Source organism: Atractosteus spatula, chromosome 17, assembly GCF_055471065.1.
Source record: "Atractosteus spatula isolate fAtrSpa1 chromosome 17, fAtrSpa1.hap1, whole genome shotgun sequence".
Taxonomy (NCBI): Eukaryota; Metazoa; Chordata; class Actinopteri; order Semionotiformes; family Lepisosteidae; genus Atractosteus; species Atractosteus spatula.
The window spans coordinates 10,435,385-10,456,332 of NC_142722.1; the positions used below are offsets into that span (position 1 = coordinate 10,435,385).

The 20,948-nt window shown below is 41.4% G+C and overlaps 1 protein-coding gene across 3 annotated transcripts in view; it reads right to left on the minus strand.

Moving 5' to 3' along the window:
- The window catches only part of kdm2bb (lysine (K)-specific demethylase 2Bb), a 79,685-nt gene that overhangs the window by 16,556 nt on the left and 42,181 nt on the right, over positions 1 to 20,948 (minus strand). The window contains exons 1-3 of one of the 3 annotated variants that reach the window (XM_088935334.1): positions 14,812 to 14,957; positions 2,810 to 3,034; positions 1,304 to 1,447 (exon numbers count right to left, since the gene is read on the minus strand). In XM_088935334.1, coding sequence (XP_088791460.1) covers positions 1,304 to 1,447; positions 2,810 to 3,034; positions 14,812 to 14,865 — 423 coding nt within the window. In that variant the 5' untranslated portion in view covers positions 14,866 to 14,957. Of the gene's footprint in view, positions 1 to 1,303; positions 1,448 to 2,809; positions 3,035 to 14,811; positions 14,958 to 20,948 lie in introns of those variants that run through there. The other 2 variants (XM_088935335.1, XM_088935336.1) reach the window with 2 other exon arrangements.

Below are 20,948 nucleotides of genomic sequence, written 5' to 3' on the forward strand. Positions count from 1 at the left end.
GAAGAACTAAAGTAATACTGCTTACAGCAGAGACCACAGCAGCTCCAAATTATGCTGTCTCTGCCTGCACTTTTAACAAAAACTGTCCCTTTGCTAACAACTGCCCTTGTTAGCAAACACTTCTTCCATCTTTCAGTTTATTACCCATCTTGAGATTTCAAAATTATTTTCTGATCGACACTGAATCAGAAAAACCCTGACAAAGTAATTTGATTTTCCTTAATCACAGAGTAAAGAACACAGAATTTTGTAACTCCAAAAGTTGTCCTTTCAAGTCTAAATTTGACCTCCTTAAAAAGCCTTTTTGGACTTTCTGAGCTCCTAGAACTTTCACTGAACTTTTTCAATGAAATAAAAAAAGTACAGAATTTCTAAAATACTTGATAGGGCATGCTTTGTCAATTATTAGATTTAGGCAGGGCATGTGAATCTAAAACTGACATCTATATACATAAGAGATTCCTGATCCATTGCAGAAAAGGGTATCGTCAACTATTCCGCAGAAAAAGTATTCAATATTTGTAGCCATATACTCGTACAAGGATCCCATGCTTATAAAGTGTTCTATGATGTCATTTTTACTGTATGTGATCAATATCAGGAGCACAAGACAAAATTTGAACATTTTTAAAAGATTCCTGTTCTCTTAACACTTTACTAAGAACAATCGGTATTCATTTCATTTTGTACAAGGACGTTCTCGCTGTGAGCAATAGAGATCACTTTTTTAGGTAACTGAGAGTATCAGTAAAAACAAGCATGGATCCTATCTGTCCATTATCATATTGTTGCTTACTTGACTGGAGTGTCCAGAGAAGAGCTATATAAGTGTAAGAATTATTTTTTTTTACTCCTGGTAATGGTTATGGCACCATGGAGTCTGGGATCACAGATTACAAGATGGGACAACACCCTAGATGACGTACTGTTGTAGGGCACTGGAACACAAACGCATAAAAAATTTAGTAACACCAATTAACCTAGTCAGCATACCTCTGGGGAGTGTGAGAAAAACAAATCACATGGAGAAAACCCTTATACACCAAGGAGAACAGCCAAACTCCACACGGAAGGTATGCAAGTCCAGGAAAGGTGTTTTCATACTTAAATGCCTTTGGAGGCATGTCTTGCTGCTGTTGCTTGCTGTGCAAGGATTTTTAAGATCTGTAGTTTTGTTTGTCAAACGTACTCAAATATCGATTCCCAGCTTTAGAGTGGAACTTGTAACCATGTGGGATCCACCAATCCAACACACAAGGTTGAGTCTCATGGGTATAGCATTCTCTCCTCAGGGGGATCTCACCTTAAGACAGCCAGGATGCACAATCTCATTACAGATGGAACATTCCATCAGCATGACATTGAACTTCTCCTTCTCTTCTTCCAGTGTGTCCTCCTTCCCTGCCTCTCCACAGACCAGGCACACAGCGGTGTGAGGGAGCACAGGCTGTAGGACAGAGCACAACAGAAACCCTCACGCTCAGCACAGGGGTCCCACACGGGCAATACAAAACACCACCCCTAAAGCCAACCGTCTCCGCGCCAGTTTATGTTCATGAAGATATCTAAAGAAAGAAAAGGGACAGAATGGAGGGAACTGAGTAGTTCAAGCAATAAAACATGGGTTATTGGGGATTTGTAGAACATATTTTCCACCTGTCGGAAAGCTGGGCATAGTGTCTCATTTACTGTGGGAGGTATGCTCATGGACAAAATCAGAACTTAATTTGAGGTTTCAGTACTTTTATAGATCTATTATCTTTTACACATCTGATTCTCTCTAAACCAATAATTTACAGAATTTTAAACTTTTAAAATCATGAAGTATTTATCAATAATATGAAAAGTTTTGGTTGGTTCATTCAAATGGCCTCATACTTATCCCATAAACTAAAGTTAGTCTCAAACTGTTGTCACCTAGTATTTGACATCCTGTGTGTTTAGCTTCCTGATATACATACTGTTCCCACAGCCACAATTAGTAACAGGAAATTCTGCTTCTTTAAAATATTATAGAAAAGCAGCTGTCTATGACAAATTAATTTGCTCCTGCACTCAAAATATTGAAAACCTCCAGTACATCTGATCTGGTTGGGAACAAAAAATAAAGCTTTTTCATAAGAAAGGAAAGTAAAGGCCTCCAGAAATCAGAGGCCGTCGCCAGCCAAGAAATACAAACCCAATTATGGGGTCGCTTTCTTTTAAGAACATTACCTTTTGACCAGAATGGCAGAGATCAATGGTCTGTGCAGAGCTGAAGACAGAAATCTCACCAAGAAGTGACCCACACAGAAATTGACCATGAAATGTTTTGCATTAGTAAGGACACACACACACCCACATGATCTAAACTGCTGATTACTTCCTGATTTAGCTTGAGTGTGAAGTTAATTTTTACAAAGCTCACCCCACCCCCACCACTGGGCCCACAAGTGCTGCTTCAGTGACAGGGGGATTCCAGAATTCTTGAAATGTATCTCTGAAACAACGGGTAATTAAACTAGATTGCATATTTTTTTAAAAGAGCATTACAACAAAGAGTTTAGTGCAATCAGCCCAATCAAGCCTTGGAGATGAAGACTTCCAAAACGAAGCAGATGTAGAAGACCAGTTCAATTGTATGTATCTGTCTTGATACAACTGATCATGCTGAAATATTTGACAGGTGTCTAAAAATATTTCCTTAAAAGACCTTTCAAGCGTTCCAAGCATTTCTAATCTGAACACCCTCCTGCCAACGTGCCATCAAACGTGTGGAGGACTGGGAGGTTAACTGGAAGCTGCAGGGAACCAGACTGGGCCGACTTACCGCAATGCACTGCCGCATGATGCAGGACTGCTTCATCCTGCCCGGGCCCCCGAACTTCTTCATGTCCTTGCAAAAGTGGCACTCCCCGCACTCCGTCCGCAGGCAGGCCTCGCACTTGCGGCAGCGGGTCCTCCTTCGGCGCGCCCCCGCAGTCGCCCGGTTGGCGGCCAGCTTGACCGCCGTCGAAGCGCCCATCTTCCCCTTCGGTCGACTGCCAGCCCGCTGCTGCAACACAGGCGCACGGGTCCCAGGTCAAGCAGGAGGAGCCACACGTCCACCCCCCTCACACCTGACGGTCGCTCAGTCCTCCCAGAGGTAACCCCACACCCCCACCCTCCCCTGTGCCAACATGTTCCATTTCTGACCTACTCTCTCTGCTCTTTGAGCTTTTCGGAAACAATTCGCCCTTCCATGCCACTACGTCACGCAGAGGGCAACCAAAATGGCACCAAAACCCATGCAAGAACAAAAACATTCTTGGTGCTTTATAAGTTCACAAACTGTGCAAAAATCAAGGAAACTGCATGCCATCGCACTACATCATATCAGGCACCTACACATCGTCCTGGCACGGATCTGCAAGATGCACTGTTGCACAAGCTGGTTGCTCACACTGTTTTGCAACGTGTAACTTCATGACATGAGTTCGGCCTTATCTGTGGGCTGTAGAACCCAGGCCTGCAGGCGTATTGTGAAAGGAGTTAATAGAAAACACTTTCTGGAAGCATGTGAAACTGCATTAGGGTTTAAGACACTGGGCCTTACGCTTATCCACTGAACTCTGCAGTGCGTGGATATGATCTCCCTCTCAAACAAATTTACAGCATTCGCAGAAGGAGAGGGACATCAGAAAACGACTCTGCAGTAAAGTTTGCTATTAATAGAAAGGTTCCTGGATTTTCAGTAAACAGCTCAAGTGCCAGTTTCTCTTGAGACAGTAGACACCCTCAGGACCTCAGATTGACAAAAGGGACTAAATACTCCCTGAATGTCTGGAGCTCACATGAATATAAGGACTCTTAAGCAATCCATTTTACATCCTGCTTGTGCTCGTATTACTACATCAGCTTACAACAGAGCACCCCGTCTCATTTTTGGTTACACCCGTTTTTGTGCACAGTGCACCCAAGCTTCAAGTAATTCTACTGGCCGTCATGCCTTGGGTGTTTGACTTCATAACTCTAGGATAAGACATTTACACGTTGTCAAGTTCATTCCCATATGTTAAAAAATGGCAACAACCAACCGTAAACAGTAGCTGTTGGTAAAAAGCGTTCAACTTGTTTTAAAGGCACTCACGAGTCACATATTGTAAGAACGGTAACAATGAGAAGAAGCCAGATGGCCCCCTCGGGCCCATTTGGTAGTTAGTAGCTCATTGATCTGAGGATCCAGCCATTTGTAGAAGGATGCCAGGGTATAGGCCTCAACCACATGGGTAGCCTGTTCCATGCTCCCACAACCCTTTGGGCAAAGAAATGCCTCCTGTTCACGGTTTGAAATACTGCTTAGTTTGCACTTGTGGTGTCTGGTTTGTACACATAAGAGTGGGCTCTGCTTCTTTCCATGTGAAAGCTGGTTCCCCTGTAACCTGCACTAACATGGCATTCCCCCATGGTGAGCACTGATCTTAACATTTGCATTAAAGAAATAGCAATAGCACCACGATCAGCGATGCCACGGCTCCGTATCAATAATGTCTACGCAAAGCCACGATCAGCGATGTCAGGGAAGCCAATCAGTCATGGTGTTTAATGAATGCTTTCTTCAATCCAGTGTCTCAGCTAACTAAATCTAGATGAAACCAGTTTATATTTTAGAATTCTGTCTTTGAGTCAGGGCAGGACACCTGCAAATAATGTTTCTTAATGACTGATTCTGGTAGTCTCCTTTTTTTCTCCAGTGTAAAGTCATTGTACACTTGACTCACAGTCATAGGTTTATATGGGGGTCTATGTTAGGTATTTGGGCAATTTTCCTTTTGAATACACTCACGCAAAAGACCAATATAGGTTAGAAATTCTTCAGCTGCTGCTAAGAAGGCTTTTATAACCATATGAAAATAGAAAATGGCTAAAGGCTCTCTTACATGTGAACAGTGGATAGCTGTTTTTGAATGACAATGCTATGAAAAAAAAAACAAATTTTCTCAAATCAGTCGGAAAGATTTGGTAAATGCTGGCTAGCCTGGTTTAAATATATGTCACCTTTATTACCTTTTTCACACTGATGAGAAAAGAAGTAATGTGTGCAAACTAACTTGATGTTTTTTCAGCTAAACTAATATTGATTTGACTTAGCAACTGTATTTCTGTATTTACTTCTCCCATCTATGCTGGCGCAATGTAAACAGCTCTAAGAAAGTTCATTTGTAAACAAAGAGAAAATGAAAGAACAAAGCTCAACATTGTATGTACAAGTTATAACTCTAAAGCCTGTCATCAATACACCAAACTAAAAAAAACATAAAAAGCTGAACCGCTACACAAAGGAACATTAAAGACAATGTTACCTTTCGATACCCTTCTATCCTTAATATCACACTGTTTACTCTAGAGTAAGTGTCCATTACTGCTGTGTTTAAATATGTCAGCCTGGACAACAGTGCCGCCTGCAGGCACAGTGCTATATATAAATCCCTGACGAGCTGAAGAGGTATCTGTCAAACACAAAAGTACAAAGATATTGATATGAATGTCCCGCACAGGAGTGAGAGCTACTTTCGTCTGAATCTTTCTACTGGCAAGCGATGAATTAAGGCTCGGTGAAAAGGGGCCCCTTCCTCTCATTGTCATTTCTTCCTGTTCAGGCCACCAACTGTTTGAGTGCTGTACCCCGGTATTCCTGGAAAGTTGACACGCATGAAATGTGCTGTTTCACTCCACAGACGTAAACCTGCTGAAAATCATGTACAGATGAGTATGAAATTACATGTTGAGAAGACCAGATCTAAAACGTCAACAGAGGCACTGAAAAGGTTCTACTTTTCTCTGAGAATTTTCCACTACTTGGTCTCCCATTACTATACAAAAGTATATTCACTTTCTTAAGCACAATATATGGTTTCCAGTTTATCTGTATAAACACAAACTCACACTCTTACGTTTAGATAAATGGGTGCAGAAAAATGTGTTTTTTTCCCTTTAGCCCTGCCTGTAACAATGCAATGAATGTGCGACTCTATAAGATGTGATTGGTGTCAACATCAAAGAGATTCCAAATGATTGATTTAGACCATTTCACAGTCCTCAAAGATCCTAAAGCTCAAGACTATTTTCCCCACTACTAAGGGACTCTGATTTTCAAGGAAAAAATATTAAATTTAAATTCCTTAAAATTCAGAAGGTGAATCCAGAAACAATAATGCTCATCTTGAAATTGGGCATTTAAGACAGGCCGTTTCAAGACATATGGAGTCTCTGAAGTTTCACTTAATTGTATATCTTTCCTCTTCCGCAAGACAGAGAAAAAACACTCTTCTTGTATTACAACTGCCGCAGAAACTGGAAAAGGGATAAGGCTGGTAATGCATAAAGTACAATCCATCCTGAGCTGGTTAAAACTTCAATAAGACTCCATGCACTTTTTAATCTAGTCAAGCTGTGAAGGATTCTGATATTACAAGACAACCAAAGGGCAACTTTGGGAACTTCTCAGACAGTGACTTATCTCTGTGTGGGACAGCTCTGTTTGCTTGGTTCTATATGGTGGCTGGGACAACCAGGTGAGAAGATTAGTCTGATTTCAAAGTGAAAATGTAAACAAGATCGGAGACGAGGGTCTGTTCAGCCAGCAAAGGTGTTTTACTCCTTAACATTTTGTGTTTGCAACCTAATCCTTTATTTAAACTTTAAAAGGTGCGAGACTACCTTTTGCAGTAGCCTGTGGACACATCCTTTTTCTTTGAAAACTGTCAAAAATAATTTAAGCACTTCTTAAAGAAAATATAATATATACAAATACGCTCAGAAATGAGATATGTCAACATATACACACTTAGTGTAACCCATGTCTTTCCTTTAAGACTAGCTGCTCCTAAAGACATTTCTGACCCCAGCACAAACAGTGCTGTAGATTCAGTGGCTTGTGATCCAAACAGCTTGCCAACCCATTCACAGGTTTGCCCTAACCTGGCAAACATGAGGGCAGTTAGGCCCAGCTCCCATTGCTTTTGGAAATGGCATGCTCACCTATTGTGTGGACAAGATCACTAATTCCAGTTTCTGGGATTGGAGCCCACCTCCTGGCACTGACAAACTGTGTATCATACCAATGCACAAAAGAAATCAACATTCACATCTAAAGGATTTAACTCACAAAACAAGCAACTATAAAAAACAGAACCACGTCAATGTAACACAGTGCTAAAATGCTAACTTCTTGAGCATGAACGCAACCCTGGCAGTCGTGAGAGCCAGCTTAGTTGGTCCCCACAAATGATAATGGTCTCTGGCCAGGTGAAAACAACAGGCATGGAACGATCTCAACAATGTTTTCTTGAAATCATCCCATTGTAGTCCTAGCACTGTGCTGTCTCGCACTGTCCTTCTCAAACACTGACACTTTCAGAGTGGCTGGCAGGAGCAGAGAAAGGACTTCACCTTTGCATCACTGAGAAGTTGTGGTAAATCTTGTGCCTGACACCACACTTTCACCACCCATTGTGGAACACACCCATACAAGTGCAACATCCCTACTAATGACATCTTCCACTGGGTCTGAAAACAGCATTCATTGGCAAATTAAATAACCCACCACTCTCTCTGCTGCCATTTTAGATGTTCTTGTGATGCCAAAGATGGGAATACAGTATCTCAACGATCTACGATCATCCCAATCATTTTCATGCAGATGGCAAGCTCTAGTTGCTCTGCTGATGCACGGGTTATTTCTTCCTTGAATGTTTTGTGCCTTAGCCACTGCAGTCTGAAAGTAATTACACAAATGGATCAGACTGATGTGAGAGTCCTTCGCTGGTATGGTACCCTGCTGTCTTTCAAGACATGACCTGCCCCGCACAGAGACAGTTTCCTGGTTTCCCTGAACTGGCCCTCTGATTGTCATTGGAGAATCTCATTCTCCAGGCAGCTTCATTCATGAAGACAGCCTGCCTTCAATCATGCCACTAATAACCAGGTGTTTTTCATTATTTAGGCAGGACCTGGTCAGATCTTCCACTGTTCTAGTATTACCTGAAATCATGCCTTCCTGAATGGCTGCTAACACAGATTCTTAATCAACTCATCATGGCACTTTAACAAGTCAAATATTGGATACCAAGTAACTTGTTATCCCAAGACACAATACTACTCACACAATCAACAAACCTATCTGCCCATTGTTTTAAATTTGTAAATAACCTTCTACATGACTCTAAAGGGCTTCTGATGTTAAAGTTACACCATTACCTTTCAGACTGTAAATCCGTAGATATACTCTTGCATGTTGCTTTTTTTTACTGCTAAATTCAGACAACCAAGCCCAACAGTTCCAGCTCCCCTCCAAAAAAAGATCAATAATCTCTTTCTAGCAGCAGCAAAGCAAGGCCTTACTCAGTACAAATGCATTTACAATGCATGCCAACTGCAAATCTATATCTGTGAAGAAAAGAAAGTTTGGATTAATTTCTTTTCGTATTTCAGGATATTTAATCATACATTTAAGAAACAGAGACCACGAGTCAATCAATAACTTCCCTGGAGGTTCTGTGCAGTATTAGCAAACTGCAAAGCTTCCCAATAATGATTAATCTGCAGTACATTAAGCAGTCTTGGTTTTCATTGCCCCACTGTGACAAAAAAAAAGTTAATATAGATCTATGTTACACTGCTTATGAAACTCTTACATAACTTCAGCCTTTTGTTGTAATCTTATTACAGCAGGGCATCCACAATGATTAAGGAGACCAACTCCATGAGCCTGCAGGGGAAAAGGTGGCTCACCGATGAGGTACTACTAAAACCAGCATTAAGCCACAGGTCCTGATCAGACAGAAGAAAACAAGAGAAAACCAAGGCTGGAAAATAGCTTGGGGCTGCACTAGGTGTGCGATATACATTTGAGCCAAAGCGGGTTTAGGCAATGTCATCACCTCCACCAAAACAAGCAAAAGCTAATACCTGCACAGAGGTATTAGGGACTAGCAGGGGCAACTTTCTGCAAAACCCGCCAGGACCCCAGAGGTAGTGGCTTCTTTCTCAGTGAGGCACTCCATGATGCCTGGCTGTCAAACTAAATTTATAAAAAATCCCAAGTTGCTACTTAGATTTTGTATTCATGGATGTGTTCTTTTTTCTTGTACAGTCAACTTTAATTTTTTTTTTAAGCTTATGGCATTGATCTTCAAACATACACAATGTTTACTCCCAGTCAGAGCTAGTGGCATCTCATGACCTTGGAACAACAGATGATGGCTTTTCCAACGCAGACTAAATTCAGAGGCTTTTTATCTTCAAAACGCCTCAAGCCGGACACAATTAGTGTTGTCAGACACTGCATCAGACACCCACAACTTCTAACTAATATTACAAATATCGCTCTTGGAACCTTCTTTCCAGCTCAGGCCACAAGAGTTATTTTCCCCAAACAGCGACAAGGAGAAAGCGTAATGCGATATTATAATTACTCAATAGAGAGACCAATCATATGAGACACATAAAGTTCAAGGCACAATAAACCTCACTGTGCAAATCATAACCTTTGTTCCCTTGTTTGTCCACTAAACTTTATGCTGGTTCCACATATCTAGGCAACAGACTGGATTATTTCTAACACTGAGGCCTGTTATAAGTAGTAATATCCAACAGGGAATTACCAGGGATTACAAATTTTCTTGGTAGCAGAAAACAGAAAGCAAAGTCTCAGGAAATGTGGATCGTGTACAGCAGGCAGGAAGTGTAGCTCTCCGGCAAGGCATCAGTCAGGCCATGTCAGCTACCGTCCGCCCATCGCCTTCACTAGTGTCTTGTTCCCCAGCCCTGTAGTTTTTCACTCGACACATCGCATACTGGCCGCGCCATGGCACATGGCAAGGTAAAACTGCTTCCGTTCCGCAGCTTATGAACCTCCCAAAATCTTGCCTCACAGCTATTTTTGTTTCTAACTTAGTCAACCTGTACTGTCATATCGGCAAGCAGTGTAAAAAAGAAACCCTGAATGACTTCCTGTCATGTCAGGAGCCCTACAGCTGTACACTACAAATCTGCTCCCACATCCCAGGAGAACTTTTGCTTTTTAAGGTAGTTTATTTTTTGGGTTAGATTGGGCGGAATTTTCCCAATTGTGTGGGGTCTTCAGGCAAATGAGATGAACCTTGTTATATAAGAACACTTACTGTGCAGGATATTCCAAGAAGTTTTTTCCCCCACTTGTCCTCGATTCTTTATCTATAAATACAAAAACTGCACCCAAGATGCACAAATACCCTACATTTTTACAACAACAAAAATACCCCCACGTCTTTAGCCATAATATAAAAAGTTTATAGTTTATTAAACAGGTCAGCAAAACTTTACGACAACATTCCAGTCAGTGCCATAATGTAGCTTTGTCTAATGATACTCTTACAATTAAACTAATTAAGACAGCAGCATAATTAGCAGCATGGAGTGGGCATGCACCAGTTGTCTTTGCAATACTTATTTTACGAATACCAATTGAAACAGGTGCTGTATTGCTGTTATACTTTTGAGTGTGATGCAATGCTGCAACTGAAAAGGAATGTTACAGACTAATTGCAGCTCTAACAAGAAAAGGCATGACTTGGTTATTTTTTATCTTTTCAACCGTTGTTATTCTGAAGTCAAGTCAATTCCAAAGCCCAGAAGCCAACCTGGCTCACTCCATCAGATACACATCTTTACTCCATTTATACACAGGGCAGAGGTGAGTTCATATTATCAATCACATCTTTTGATACTATGAAAAAGTCTTCTGGTAAATACTCTCTAGTCCCAAAAATACAGGTGAAAAGGGTTCTTAGGTACAGAGCGTGAAAGCCCACCTGCGATATCAAGTGGAAACAAAAAACTTTTATACAGCACCTTTCGTCACATATCTCAGAATGCTTTGCAATAAAATAAACAAAAGAGATAATTATGCACAAATTAATACATTAAACTTAAAAGCTAGAGTATAAATGTGAGCTTTAAGACCAGACTGACTTGCAAAACCTGGTATCGTCCCACAGCTCTGGAGCAACAGGACAGAAGCAGAGTCTCCCAGGGTCTCCCAGTGCTCTGAGCCTCGTATTGGGAACAGATAAAATGCTAGAAGCCAAAGAACGCAAACACGTAGGTGTGTACGGAGTCAACAGTTCACAGTTCAGGAAACAAACGGCTCAAAATCTTAAAAAGTAAATAAGTATTTTTAACCTCATTCTGAAATCCACAGGCTGCCAGTAGAAGAAAAAAATATTTTACTCACAAAAGTGTCAGCAGATACACAGTGGTTAAGAAAAATGCATTAAGCATTCAGTAACAAGTGTTGGGCGAGGAAAACGTGAATTGTAATCAATGTTTGAAAACAAAGCCATAGAAAATACGGGGCTAGATGACCGAGCAGAGTGTAATGACAGAAATCAATTAGTAATTGAGGCAAAATGAGAAGCCTCATATATACAGCACACATGATGGTGCTTTCGTCATGTGGCTACTGCTCATCAAATTGCCTTTTAGATATTTGTTTTTAAATCCAGGACTTTTTATGGAAAGCTTTTCTAGAAATAGCCCAATCTGCTGATGACTGCACAATTGTATTGATTTGTGAGACACAGGATCTGAGATTAAGGCAGAATATTGCTTAAGGCTTTTGACAAGTACAAAGTCTATACAGAGATGCATCCTGCTTTACAGAAAATGAAAGAGAAGTACAGCCCTGCTGATGGTGTTGCATTGAAGGTTTCATTTTTTAAAGCTATTTTAGAAGGGCTCCTAAAAAAAGGCATTTTCCATGAGTGTTAACTTCATTATGACATCATGGGCCGATATGAGGCTTCCATGTGATACTAGCAACGACAACTACACAAAGACAAATTGCAGATGAACATTTCTGACTCATTAGTGGTGCTCGATGTAGACAGATTTCGTGATATCGAAAACGATCAACAACTACCACAGCAGCACTGTCGACTTCTTCTAGCCTGATCTTGTCAGTTCTCAGAACTTGGGCCTGGTCAGTACTGGGAGGGGAGACCAGGCTGCTGTTGCAAGTGGTGTGGTGGACCAGTAGGGGACTCTCTAACCCTCTGATTAGAATTTTAAAAATCCAATGGGGACATGTTATAGGAGGTGCCACCTTTTACATAGATGCCCTGACAACTTGGTCATTAAAGATTTCATGGTACTGTTCAGAACAGCAGCATCCACCCTTCTTTCCTGGCTACATTCCACAATGGACATGCACAATCTGGCCTCCCTACATTTCCCAGTTGCCGCCACTGATCTGCTGCGCAGTGGGGCTGCTGGTGCACGCTGTTAATTTTATCTGCACACAAGAACCAATAATGGTGTTCAGTTTTTTATATGCATTAAAGAGGAATCCAGGGTTTTTCTATGGGTGTGTGGAAAAGGGGTAATTAGTTAAGGTAGCAATGTTAAACCTAAGACATTTACGAATAATATTCAGCACACTACAAATATTTACCTGCACGTGGCTCACACACAGGGGATGAATGTATATGTATGCTTGTACACCGCTGAAGTCCAGTCTGTAAGAACGTGGGTGCAACTTAAAGGGACAGGAGTCCACCAGCTTCTCAACAATCATCCACACCTCTCTCAGGAAAGTTCCATGAAATTCAGTCTCTTACCACCATGTGTCAGGGCAATACTCTCAGGTTACTGACACACAAAGCCACCTAGACCTAATACACCAGTGTACACTTCAGAAATACAGGACTGAAATAGCATGGCACCTCAGCTCCACGCATGAGGAATCTAGAAAAACAGAATGTGGAAAGAAACGTACACATAAAAGATGCCTGAAAATCAAAATTTGCCGTTTATCACCTTATTACAGCTGAATTGTATTCTTGAGGTTCCTGATTTATTTGCCTGATACTGTAAACACCTGGGAATTTCACATGACCAATTCAGGTGAAGTTTCTTGCTTAAGAGTATTACAGCAGCAATTAGCCTCACCTGGAATTTAAACCCACAACCTTCCAGTAATGAGTCCAGGGCCCTAACCACTTCTTCGCTCTCCTGCCCTATGCTATAAATCCTTGTTACATGATTATTAGCAGCTGGAGGTCAAAATGCTGTTTTAAGCGGTTCCTCTGTTTTGTCCTGCCATCGCCATTCTTAACATCTTAATAGTCAGCAAGGTCCACCACGTGCCCTGGATGCAGTAGCAGAGAAAGAGAAAGCAGAGCAAGAAACCTCCTCATTGTTCCTGCCTCCTGCTCCCATCATCCCCTCCCCCACTCCTGCCAAACAAGCTAGCCTCTGGCCTTCTTAAAGGTACAGTAGCCAGGCTTCTCAGTTGCACTCGGGATTAAACACATCTCGCTAGGTGGGAGACGTTTCTCATCCAGTGCCAGATTTAGGGAAATAACTTGCTGCACTTTCCTCACCAAGATTCCACTAAAAAAAAACAAAAAATACCCACCTCAAATCTAAAAAAAGCAAAACAACGGCAGCAAAAAAAAAAGAACAACCCCTTAACTTCTGAATTAAATGAATCCCCCCAAAACACATAAAAAGGATCAAGAGTACCAAATTCAACAATCTGAAACAACTGGGTTTCAACATTCTGAGCAAATCCTTAGCAGCCCGACGGGAAAACAGGACATTCCATTTTAATCACAAAGGCTTTCGGCTTACAGGAAGTGTTCATTTTATTACTGAAAGGGGCAATTACCTTTGTCCTTTATATTTAGGGTTCTGTACCCAATATCCACATACAGAGGCCTAAATTCATTTTAAATAGTAAAGCACCTACACCATTAAGTGCTCATTAAGTGTATAATTATTACCATTCTGCTAACTTGCCGCTGCCTAGATGAACAGGATATGACCATACAAACCCACCGTTTGTTTCTCGCATTTTCAGAATCCACTTTACCCCTCTAATCAAACCAAGTGCCTCTGGTTGTTGTTTCCAGTCTACCCATGATTCATACAGACGTGTGCACTGCAGCGCGTGTGGAGAGCAGCCTCGCTCACGTGTGCAACCACGCACCCCTGAGATACACACACATGCAGCGCGGCTACCAATTCAGTAACTTCTCATCACAGAGGAAAGGATCCCCAGTTCGAGCCACACGCCAGCTGTAAAAAAAAGCGAGCTGCATTTTGTGCGTTTGTGTCGCCAAGTTGGAGCCATCTTTCGAGACCATGTGATTCAGTGCCTTTGTGAGGCCGGTCCTTACAGTAGCTGGATTGGGCCACAAACCTTCACAGCACTACCGTATCGGTCTGAGGGATTTTCTTAATGACCTGATCTGGTGGGTTGTATCTGAGGAACAGTCAAGATATGTCACCTGAGCAGAACAAGAGAAACAAGAGAAACTGGAAACTGACATCCTTGCAGCCCAGGAACCTGATCTAGCTGTATATCAGAATTTGCAGTAGAAACAAAAGAACCCCCCCCCCACACACACACACACACCAAAAAAAAAAAAACAGATGGATTTCATAAATCCCAGCAAACTAACACGAAACACGTCGACTGAAAACGCAAAGGCGAGGCAGAAAGGAAGCCGAGAACGTGCTCCCATTTTCTTTTTGTTCTGGGACAACCGGTAGTTGCCCTGAGGAGTGAAACAGCCTCTTCTGGCCTCGGCTCCCCTGCTGCAAAGCGAGCCCCCCTCGAACAGTACCACCCCCTCTCCCCGTGCACACACGCTCACTGCTCTCTCGCAGAGCCTGCCAGAGGACAGGCGGAAAGAAAGAGGGGGGGAAAAAAACAACAGCAGCAGCTCACAAACAATGTGAGCTTCCCGGGCTTCAATCAGGAAGACCTGAGTGGGGAGGGAAAAAAAAAAAGAGTGGGAATCTGACCTGTTCGCCTTCCGAATCGTAATCCTCATCATCTGCGCTCAGTGATAGGGCCATGTCCGTTTCATTATTAGTCCAGCTTTAAGCAAACTGACATGGCTGGAGACTGAGCCTGCTGCTGTTGTGAGGAACCCTCCCCTCCTCACAAGAGCAGGCAGTTACACAGACAGATACAAGCCAGGAGGCTCATGCATATTCATCAGATGGGTCAGGAAGGGGCTGGGCCAGCCAATGGAGAGCCATATGGCGTTTGATTACAAGGTGCCCACGGAGGGGTCGTCACTAACTGTGCTTACATACCAGTGAGAGGGGAGGGGAAAGCAGAGCCAGGGTCGCATGTGCGAAACCATCAAATCAGGCTTCTCAAGATCATGACTGAAAACGACTCCTAAAAGGCACAGCGGGCCTTTTGTTTTATTTCTGTGAGCACTTGAGCATGTCTGCCGGTTCTTACTACAGCACTCCCTCCCTCATGGGCCAGCATCCATTGCTCTTCCCTCGATTCTTCTGGCCTACCATGCGTAGCCAGGCTTTCATTTCCTTTAAAATTTCATGTCATGCTCTAATGTTTTGTACTCAGCGTAAGGGAGGGGAGGACATAGCATTAATATACTATTACTTTATTCTCCCTTGATACTAAAAAAATCCCAATTAATTGGAATAACACACAGGTATGAGGATGGGTGTTTTTATATGCGCACAAAGAAGTATTTACAATAAAACTCAAAACTTTAACACAGAAAACATCCTTCAAAGATAAAGTGGCCTTAATGGCGTGTTGGAGCGTGCCAAATGGATGAAGAAACTACACAAACATTTGTATTCCAGTTCAGGGTTGCACAACAATAAATATTAATGATCCTTAATCCTACAGACCATCTGCTTTGCTTCTCAGCTTCCAAACCCCTGATTCGTCGATCAGCTTCAGGAAATACCTGACCTCTCCCCTCCATGCACAAGGAAGGCATGCCAGTGGTCAGTTCCTACTGGTGCGCCCTGCCTGGCTGTTAGAGGAAGAATCCCGGTTCAAATGCCCCAAGAGGCCTCAGGCAATCCCCTCGTTAATTTAAAGTACTCCTTTTAAGACTGCATTTGCATAGCGATGGGTCGTCAGGGTAAACAAAGACGCCACCTCCCCACTTACTCCCTGCAACCTCAACCCTCCTTACAAACATAACAAACTTCAAAACAAAAGCTCTCCCATTTGAATGAACTCCTTTCAGTCTGCTCCAGCTGACAGGGGCAATAGTGCAGACTAAGAGGATCTTCAAAGACAGCTTCTCCTAAAAGCATCTGAGAAGCCATAATTATAGAAAGAGTCAGGAATCCAACTACATGTAGTCACTGACTTCAACAATTCCAGACGAATGACAACTTTTTCTGATTAAGTGTTTTTTGGGGGGGCAGATAGGTATAATGAATGAAGACCATGCTGCTTGAATGAGCTCATTGATGAGGACAACATGTATGTCCACAGTGAGAAGCACTTCCCTTCAAGGTTTTCAGACAATACAAATGTGAAAATAGACTCAGTATTTAAAAGCCTTCAGCAAAAATCTTTTTTTCTTACCAACACATTTCAATTTCTGACAGTAGGCCAATAATTAATTAAGACATGCTTTTCCCCCCAACATGAGAAAAAGAAGAAAATTCTTTCATTTCAGTGTAGAACAAATGCTCATTAGAAACCAGTTTGCTGTGTGGTGTACAGCCAGCCCTGTTATTATAATAACAGTGTCAGCAGAATACAGGAATTTGTGGCTTATTTTTCATTTTTGTCAGCATGTTATAATTCTCATTTTAACTCTGTCTCTTCCAGAAACACGATGTTCGAATCATTGGGCTGTGCATGATTTTCACACAGCCTTATGAATACTGGACCTCTCTCTCTCGCAAGGGCTAGAAAAGCTACAAAACTTTCCAGTGTTTATCATAAACCCACATTATTTCCAGTTCCCCTTCACTCTGCTAAAATCTCATCTTTAACATAAATAAAACTGCTTTGAATTTATATAAGTTGCATACCTTCAGTCATAAATCTTCTCAGGAATGCTTTTGAAAGGCAAAATGCAAATGTTTTCTCCCAAAGACCTGGCCAACAAAACAAAATCAGGAACATGCATCTTTAAAATCCCCACTTACTACAACATCCAATGCTGACTTATGTTCCTATGTATTACTGCTGCAATAGTTTAATTTGAACAGATAACCTCCCCTGACACTGAAATAAGAGGACATCTTTAGAATACACCCTCAATTTCCAAATTCATTGCCAAGTCTCAGTGAAACACACTGTAGATTTGATTCCTTCAACTCTTGGAACACAAATTAAAGCAATCAGAACCCACAAATACACTGAATATGATATAGTGGGAATAAGTTGAGCACCGAGAATAGAAATGGGAAAATAGCACATCTGTGGTTAGTAGTGTGGTGTAGTAGTAAGGCCCCAGTGGTTAGGGATCTGGACTCAAAACTAGAAGACTCTGAACTAGCTGGGTTCGAATCCCAGGTGAGACACTGCTGTCTTACCCATGAGCTAAGTGCTTCACCCAAATTGTTCCAGCAAAATACCCAGCTGTATAAATGGGTACACATGTATGTTGCTTTGGATAAAAACGTTAGCCAATAAAAATAAATGTAAATGGTTAGCCACACATGTTAAGCCTTTAAATTTGCATTAGTGGTATAACTGCCTTTCAAACTCAAGTGCCAAACAGAAGGGAAAACAGCTCTCTTCGGCCAGCTTCATGTTTGTGATCCACGCCAAACGGTACAGGCAGCTACTAGCCATGCCACAGGACTGGTGCCTCCAGCTGTTACAGTTAGATCGGCGCCACCACTCACAACCCAAAGCCATGGGATTTTACACCGTGGACGCTTCCACCTAAAATCAACGCCAGTACCATGAGTGATGGGCTAATATACGCCATGCTGCACTGGCAGGAACAAAAAAAAACACAAATTTCTTAACTGATCAATAATTTTACAGCAATGGCGATGAAAATAAATTCTCCGTGAGTGATGGAATACAAAAGACAATCTGTTACCGGGGGGGGAGGGGGGCAGCATGGTGGCGTGGCCCAGTGGTTAGCATTGCTGCCTCGCAGTGCTGGGGCCCCGGGTTCAATTCCGAACCTGGACTGCTGTCTGTGTGGAGTCTGTATGTTCTACCCACATCTGCATGAGACTCCTCCAGGTGCTCCAGCCCCCATAGTCCCAAAGACTAGACTGATGGGTTCATTGTGTTCTGTGAAAACCGGCGCCTGTGGGAGTGTCTGTGTGTGCCCTGTGATGGACTGGTTAAACCCGTTCAAGGTGTACCCCACCCCGTGCCAGCTGCTTGCCAGGATGGGCTCCAACTCCCCTGCTAAACTGTCCTGGATGAAGCAATTAGAAGACGGATAGAATCTGATTCAGGGTTTTTAAATTTTGCATTTTGTCCTCTATCCCCAACAGGGTTTCTGATCTCTCTTTTGATTTAGAGCTCGTTCCATCTTGAGTTGCAATGACAATGAAGAAGTTGCAATCTGGCTCTGTCCAAAGAGCATGCCATGCACCAGCGGCCCCCCCACAGCAATAACATCGTGTCATAAATTAAACCTGCTCGAAGGAAGCTTGCTCGTCTTTGTTCGCACACCCCTGCACACAGGTCTATTTAAAATGATATTTTTATTCCTGCTGCTGTAGATGTCTTCTTTTAATTCAGCTCAAGCAGAGCAGTTATCGTTGCTAAACGACATGATAAAGATGAAATGTAGCTGGACACAATGTGCAAAAACCCATATTCCCCATTACTTTTATTAAGATCAAAATCTTAATTTTGATTAAGGTGGAGGTGTTTGTGTACATTGCAGGCATTTAGTGATATCATGAAGTGTTGCATATCCCAATAATCACAGCATGCTTAACCATTACAACCAGCTGATATAAACATTTCTCTGGCCTGATCATATTATTTAATATCAAACAGTAAAGAGGCAACTAGAAAATGATCAGGCTATTTGACACTAAGAAGCTAGAACAAAATCTGTTTCTGCAAATAGCCATTCACACCTGGGATTTTCAGAAAAAAAAACAATTTGCAGTCAATCTACAGTCTTAGTTACTAAAAAAGGTTTTCAACAAATTACAGATCACATGTATTGTAAATGACTATATATAAATATACATTTACCTTGAACACACAGTGATGTACACATCACACATACTGCTGACATTCATCTAAAAACAAGTGCATCAAACACAAAAACCATATAGCAAGACTCAATAAAAGCATTTTATATAATCATATGCAGCCATTATTTTATTTTATGCACAAGCAAGATACAGTATTTGTACATAGTTTCTTACCGTACTGAGAATATGCATGCTTGTATTTGTATTGTATCTGTTATTATAGTTCTACAAAGGCCACAGTTTTTGTTAATTGCAACACTTATGCATGTTGCATTCTTTCATACTTGTTTTGTTAAGCAATGCTGCTCTGGATACCAATGACAGTCTGATAAAGAAATAATAGAATTATATTTGACTCCAAATGCCAGCCGCTGCCTGTCCTTTATGCTGTGCCCTTTCTTGTCATTTGCAATTTGAACTGAAAGATCTTTTAGCCCGTAATTCAATCTCATACCGTCATGCACACTAAATCAGCCCTTGATTCTTTTATGATATTCAATGAACGTGACTGTGATCTAAAAATCATCTTTACTTACTTAGTAACAGGTGGAAACAAAATCATAAATGCATTACTACCAGAAAATTTGAGCTAATCAGTTTTGAAGGCAAAGAAAATGGATTCTGCCAAATCTCGCCTTTGCAATAGAGACCTTACACCACAGATATCTTACATCTTCCTCTTTATGCATGTTTGTTCATTTTTATTTTAATATCAGAATCATAACTGAATAAGTTAGAACATGCTGCACACAGTGCCTCTGTGCCAGAAGTTGACTTTGGAGATTAACAGACAACCCAGTGTTTTTAAGCTGCAGGAAAGGGTTAAACTACTGTTCTATGGACAGAATCCTCAAATTCTCTGGTCATAAGAAACTAAAACCAGATGCAAGAATATTCTCTGCACTGGACTAGATATCATCAGTATGCACATGCCATCCCTCAACCTAAAAACAACAACAAACCAAATATTTTACAAACGAATGTTAATTCTGCTACTATCCCCCATGTTTACAAGGCACTGTCGTGATCAAAGACTGGAGACACATTAATTTAATTAACTACCCCTCTAACACACCCCCTCTTAAACTTTTGCAGAAAACATGGACTAAAACTTTAAAAGTGGGCTCTGAAGTACAAAACAGAAAACATGAGTATCCACTCTAAAAGCCACCATGACTGCACCAGAGAATTATGCAGCAAACCAGCCAAGAATTTAAATAACAAGAACACTGAAAGTGAACCAACCTTCACTGACTTCTCAAAACCTGCCTTACTTTCCTGTTTATCCCTGTAATGTTAACTGACATGAAAAATGTCGGGCTCTTGAACAATCTTAGTGCAGTGCTAGAGAAAACAGAATAATAGATCACAGAATAATAACAGCAGCAGTAATTGTCCATGAATCTGAATTACGAGACCAATATACCAGCATACAGAGAGCAATAGTTATCCATGATACAAGTGTCATTCCTGTTATTCAGAGTTCAATTATTCTCAATGGAACCTTTAAAACAGCCCATTTAAAACAATAAAAACTGGAAAGAATATTGGTTAAATTTCAAATTGCTGTTACACTTGTTGCATTGTGTATAATTTTAGAATATTTTTTTAAAATTGTAAAGTGCTGTTACACTTGTTGGCCTGTGTAAAAATGTCAGCTGCCACACATTGGGAATTCCGCTGCCTCAGAACCTTAATTTACCTTAACGTCTTTAACCTGAGCTCTAGAGAAATGAACAAAATAACAGCAACACTGGTAATAAACTGCTTTAGGCCCTATGAGGTTTTTCATGGTTTGTTTCTGCTCTCCTTTTGGAATGACTTTCAATACAGAAAGAGCAAATTATTGTCACAAAGAGCTGGGTTATATCTTCACATATATATACAATTCAATAGCCAACTTCAACTGCAATAATGATAATATAAATTATACTATTTATAATCCCCTCTAAATCATATTC